The 6,620-nt window shown below is 44.3% G+C and overlaps 1 protein-coding gene across 1 annotated transcript; it reads left to right on the plus strand.

Annotated features, from left to right (window-relative positions):
- The first annotated feature begins 965 nt into the window (after positions 1 to 965).
- Positions 966 to 5,438, plus strand: LOC139446139 (uncharacterized). Its single transcript, XM_071227437.1, has 3 exons — positions 966 to 1,195; positions 4,059 to 4,292; positions 5,197 to 5,438. Exons 1-3 carry the CDS (start codon positions 967 to 969, stop codon positions 5,436 to 5,438), a joined length of 705 nt encoding a protein of 234 aa, XP_071083538.1. The 5' UTR covers position 966.
- Positions 5,439 to 6,620: the final 1,182 nt, after the last annotated feature.

Here is a 6,620-nt window from a genome sequence, read left to right on the forward strand (position 1 = left end):
ATACTCGCTTTTTATGGCAAGCATGGTTTGCCGAAGACCTTTTCTACCCCGGAACTAAACGGGTATGTATTTGGGTCATATATTGAGGTATATATTACGGTCACATATTGAGGTAACATGCGCGGGGGACGAGATGAAGTGATGTATTTACGTGTATTTAAAATGACATAGGTAGATGAAGGTTAAAATAAAGGGTTTTGCATGTGTACTCGTATATTATCAACAACTGATGATGAGTCTCAATTAACGTTCAAGCCGCGAACTTGATATTTATAATTTCCATGAATAGTGTTTATTTTAGAAGTAGCATAATTAATTACTCCTTCATTGGGATAGGCACATCCGTCACCCCGTCTATCGGAACGTATATACATGTACGCATCACTATGGTGAACTTTGGAAAACAAGCTTACCCTTTCCCCTGCTTAGCGCCCTCCCTCGCGTTTCAGACGAGGAACTGATTCCTTGTTGACGACAGAAACATTGTCGCCCTCGACAAACAAGTAACCAATCTTCTGAAGAATCTCTTAAATTATACAGCCAATTGTACATTAAGTTATTCATGAATCAGTTTGTAAAACTGTATCCCCGGTTGGCTAAACAGTACATTGAAATTGAAAAGAAGGGGTAACTGACGGCTTGTTATATTTACAAGCCGTTAGTCAGTTAGATCGCTGATTTGTTACCAGGCGGCGCACGTGACGTCACATGAAGAAAACGAGTCTCCGTGCGCCAATCAGCTGTCAGATTCGACAAACAGAATCTTCTACGGCGGTGACGTCACACAAGAAACCAGCCGGGAAGTCACCTATTTCCATGTCTGTGATGGGTATAAATACGATCAGAATTCACAGGCATATACGATAAAACTGTATATTGCTCGTGAGAAAGGTTAAACGCAGTGAGTTCACGTATAACTGGTTAAGTACTTTCGGTGAAATCGTGTCGCTGCCGTTCTATTTCATCATGGCATTTCGAATTGTACTCGCTTGCTTAATCGTGGCCATGGCAACCGCTTCAACTTCAGTGGGTAGTTGTGTGGTTAAAGGCAACCCCGACTTCAGACCAGATCCCGATGACTGTTCGGTCTTCTATGTGTGCACCAATGAGATCCTGTACAAGTTCAACTGTGCAGACAGCGTGTTCGACCCCGAGACCAATTCATGCGTAGCCGAGGGATCCATCTACGACAAATGTAAGTACTATGTATTAAACTCTATATTCAGAGGGTGGTTGGATAGACTAGTGGTTAAAGCGTTCGCTCATCACGCGGGTTCGATTCCCCACATGGTTAAGCTCATGTATGGATTTCCACCGCCGGGACGCTGTTTGAATATTGCTAACAGAGGCGTAAAACCATACTGACCCACTCTATTCAGAGGATTTATTTAAGTTTAAAAATAATCGATTCTATCTTCCTGAACTGAAATATGAGGGCAGTTGGATAGTCCCGTGGTTAACGCGTAGCCTCGCCAAGCCGAAGACTCTGGTTTTATTCCCGAGTCCCCCGCCGATATATTGCTAGAATATTGCTAGAAGCGACGTAAAAGCATGCTCACTCACTCTTTCTATTCCCAATGTGGGCCATCTTCCAAAGGCAAGGGAGTTATCTGACTGTAAAAGCCCTGTTTCTACCCTTAGCGAACTACAGTAGGCTGGAATTTCTGGGCTCGATCGTAGCGACATCAGTAGCTATTACGAGTTGTGTCCCTTCTATGTCCCTCATATTGACCAATCAGATTCCACATCTCACATCACATGCATTTGCTTCAAACAAAATGGCGGCTCCAAGTCAAGACGATCTGATCGCTAATCAAAATCTTTATTGTCATAAAACTTAACGGGTCTTACTTCGCGAAGTGCATCAAATCACATGAGCACCTTGATTAAAAACATGAAAAGATTTGGAAATTATCTGTTGATGCCGAGTTGGCGGTTCACATGCTTTGCAAAAACTGCTAACGACCGAAATCTGTACGGCAGTTTACGAACCGGATGTCGATATCGTAACGCGATTTTAATTGGTCTTTTCATATACTCGTTATTCCAGCCAAAATTCAATAATTCCAGCCTAGTTCGGCAAGGGTGGAAACTGGATTTTTAACTTGAGTCGTTACGTGGCTAAAACATCACGGACCTTAAAGTCACTCACTAAGCGGATTTGGCTGATACAGTTAGTTCTAATATGAATTTGTAATCTACGTTAAAATTCATCTCCTAGATATTGGTTTAAAATGCACTTTATACCTTGCACGTATAAAAATGGTTGCCCTAGGAACTCTACCAATAATCATGTACAAAAACTGAGCGACCAACAACTTTCTTCTCCAAGATGCAATGTTCTCTGTAACTTCAAGCACAGCCTACCTGATATTCAATGTTTTCATCCCTCACTTCGATTCCGTGAAGGAAAATCACAACGAGACAGACACAAGCTTTCTTTGCTCAAGACGGCAGTATTTTGCATGTGCTTTATACGTAATATGACAGTCCGCCAAAACAGACGTCGTTTACGCATGCAGCTGACGCCACTCAGCAATGATTTCTTCCAAATGTTCTCGTCAGCAAGGGGCGGTCGGGTAGCCTAGTGGTTAAAGCGTTCGCTCGTCACGCCGAAGACCCGGGTGCAATGTGCGAAGCCCATTTCTGGTGTCCCTCGCCGTGATATTGCTGGAATATTCCTAAAAGCGGCGTAACACCATACTATCTCACTCACTCACTCTCGTCAGCAAACCGCGAAAAATACCTGCTTTGTGTTGTACAACGTCAATTCTCGTCGCCGGTGATGATGCAAGTATTTCGGCAACATTTTAGCTGAGAATAAAGTCGAGGTGGTGTGGCTGTATACACAGTCGGCCGTCCCTGTCGTCGAGGTGTGGCACCGACCGGGAGACGTTGTGCAGGTCAATAAGATATTGCCGCTCACAGCAGTTATGCCCCGGGACTAATCAGATCATTTGAAGTCTTCTTGTTTACTGGAACAAGTTCATCAGATCGTGTAGCAAGCTAGTTAAAAATATATATTTCTTGTGAAGTCACTCTATTGATTTATTGTATTATTTATCACGAACAATATCAGCAAACTAGCTGACGTCCCCTATCAACATGAACTGTTCCACTGTGATGGTTTGTTCACCACGTACATCAAATCTTTTACCCGTAACATCTCGGACTGCATGTGCAACCGCCTGTTTCATTTCGACACCGGTGCAGTTTATTGTGCCACGCGTTTGCTGGTCGTGAGCTTGAATAATGTTTGTCAAAACAAAAGACCTCAAAAGCGTGTATTTGTGTATTCTTCATGACGTTGGTTGGTTGGTTTGTTGTTTTACGCCGCACTCAGCAATATTCTAGCTATATGTCGGCGGTCTGTAAATAATCGAGTGTGGACCAGACAGTCCAGTTATTGATATCATGAGCATCGATCCACGCACTTGGGATCGATGACATGCTTCAACCAAGTCAGCGACCTGACCACCCGATTCCGTTAGTCGCCTCTTACGACAAGCAAAGTCGCATGTGTGCAAGCATGTGTTGCTGAAGACCTGTTCTAACCCGGATCTTCAGGGGTCTTCTCCATGACGACAACAACGCAGTGATATACGAGCAACACATTAAAACAACGCATTCAAACTCAGTTAATGGACATACGTCAAACTGATTTTGCCAAATAGAAGTACTTGCTTTGCGGACATATGATCGTGAATTGATATACAAACACAGTCAAAAACCTGTACTCCATGTTAGTCCGGAAACCCTGTTAAGCTGGAAACCTTGTTAGTCCGAAACCTTGATCATCCAGAAACCGTGTTAATCCGGAAATTCGTCAATCCTTTTCCCATGTCATTTCTGAGACCTTCATAGTCCAGATCTCCAATAGTCCGGATTCCATGTCAGTCCAGAAACCTCATTAAATTGGAAAACTCGCTGGACGATTGCTCTCCCTATGTATATTCAGATATACTTAGGCATACGTGTCTGTACGATAAACGCTCACCCCTTTTGATTATTAAAAAAAAATCGAAATATTTGATTGAAATGATAATATTATTCGACAGGTACCAAGGAAAACCCAGCAGAGACGGTCATCTGTCTGCCGGAGTCTAGTGCCGTGATCCCCCACCCCACCAACTGTGCCCAGTACTACAACTGCTCTGAGCCGAAGCAGGGGTACTTTTGGCCTGAGCATCTGAGGGAGTGCACCTTCCCCCAACTTTACAACGTCATCACTAAACGATGCGAGCACTACACCATGGTGGAATGCGGTGAAAGAGTCGAACCCAAAAATCGCTGTGAGTATATCATTACCTATGACATTCATAGAGGAAAGTCTTTAATCTAGAACACGGTGATAGCGAGTGAGTGAAATATGGATATTTAAGCCTTTGTTGGCAATAAAACAGATGTGTCAAAGCGTACAGTTCATAATCACGTATGGATCAGGAATACCAGTCTGAGCAACTCCCAACAGCATCGGTAACTGACTGCCGATAGTTGGCCATACCAGGCGCCACCCTTCCAATGGAACTGTACGATTCCCCACAAGGGTAGAAGGCGTGAAGCTCCTTTCTGGTGTTCCCTCGCCTGATATGGCTTGAATAATGTTAACAGAGGCGTAAAACCCCTCACTCATAAGTCGAGTCGACTTTCACGATCAGCATGGGATACTTGAGCATATTCAGCCTGTGAAGGTTCTTGATTAGAGTCTCGTCACGATATGGCTGAAATATTGCCGATGTGACGTAAAGCATTAACTCACTCACTCTTGATTAGAGTAGGTGCCCATCAAGCTGATCCGTGAAGAATAGGTCTTCAGCAACCAATGCTTGCCATAAAAGGCGACTATGCTTGTCGTGAGAGGCGACTCACGGGATCAGGTGGTCAGGCTCGCTGACTTGGTTGATGCATGTCATCGTATCCCAATTAAGTGAATCGATGATGTCAATCACTGGATTGTCTGGTCTAGACTCGATTATTTACAGACCGCCGTCATATAGCTGGAATATTGGTGAGTGCGGCGTTAATCAACAACCAACCAACCAACCCATCAAGCTATGCCGGTCGTATGAGGTTCTGTGACTTGGTTGGTAGGTGTCATCGTACTCGACTACGTTGGCCGTTCCTCACAATCACTGTCTTGTTTCGTCCACAATGGTTTACAACTCAAGGGTTTACAACCTTCTCTCTCTCTGACAGGCGACTACCGCGTGAACCAATGCGAGGTTGCTCACTGTAGACCCTGTAATGTGACCTACCCAACTTGCAAGGGTCTTCCCGACGGCTTGAACCACTGGGCTGAATGGTCGGCATGGGAAAACACCGCCAACTTCGTCGTGTGTGAGGGTGGACGGATGGTGTATTCGGGTAAGTGCAACCAGGAGAACGGACCACAGATCTTCGATAAAGTCAAGAGGATGTGCGTTGAGAAGACTGCTTGAAGAAATGAAGATCAAGAACTTTCTCAATTTCTTGCACTTGGTATTGTTTCTGAGCTTCCTGCTTCAATAGTGGTCATTCCTTATTTGGCAGTGATACTCACCACGGGGTCACGCGATGCCTAAATTTTGTGCCGCTGTGTAATAATATGTAATCGTTGTGATTATGATCATTATGCTGTGTTGGAAGTGTTGTATAAATTGATTGCGAACCTCATCAGTGGATTCGGGTTTAATACACGCTCAGATGATCCTGCCCCTTGACATGAGATCAGTGTATGGTGAATATTGTCTTTGATTGAATAAATCTGTCCACCAATTATTTCTTTTCTCAGGGTCTGCGAACCCATCACATTCTATGCTTTAGTGTTAGCAGAGTGATAAATGCATTTACAGCTAAGCGGATTAGATTCTCACGTATGCTGTGGAAGACATCTTCTTGTCCCTGGGACCCGTGAAGTTCCGGGGTAGAATAGGTCTTCAGCAACCCATGATTGCCGTAAAAGGCAACTATGCTTGTCGCAAGAGGCGACTAACGGGATCGGGTGGTCAGGCTCGCTCCCTTGGTTGATGCGTGTCATCGCATCCCAATTGAGTGGATCGATCCTCATGATGTCATTCACTGGATTGTCTGGTCCAGACTCAAATTTTAAAAAAAGCAAACAAACAAACAAACAAACAAACCCATCTTGTCCCTGCTGTGGCATAGTACAAAGTAATAAACTAGTCAGTGGCGGCATTACACGATAGTTGTCGATATCATATGATGATGAGCTTAATGCACGCACCAGACTGACATTATCAGCCTCTGTTCTATTGTCTCGTCTACTGTCGTCATAGATCGCCTCTGTGGTGTAGTGTTTAGAGCCTCTACCCATAGTGGAAGGACGATGGATTGATCCTCGACAGCGTCATACCAAAAAATGTTAAAGATGGTACTTGTTGTTACCCTGCCTGGCGCTCAGCATTAAGGGGCTAAAACAAGGACTGGTTGTCTCGGTCAGCATACTGTGTCTGAGTGGGGTATTCATGTTAAACTACGGCATGGTATCTCAGCGGGCCAGCACTATAAAACTGGCATAAGTCCGGACCAGAGAATCGTTAATTGCTCAAGAAAAAAACACATGAAGATGTGACTGAATGCGTGTGTGTGGTGTGTCTGTGTGTGCATGCGCGTGCTTGAAT

Source organism: Haliotis cracherodii, unplaced genomic scaffold (genome assembly GCF_022045235.1).
Source record: "Haliotis cracherodii isolate W230 unplaced genomic scaffold, xgHalCrac1.p SCAF_6, whole genome shotgun sequence".
Taxonomy (NCBI): domain Eukaryota; kingdom Metazoa; phylum Mollusca; class Gastropoda; order Lepetellida; family Haliotidae; genus Haliotis; species Haliotis cracherodii.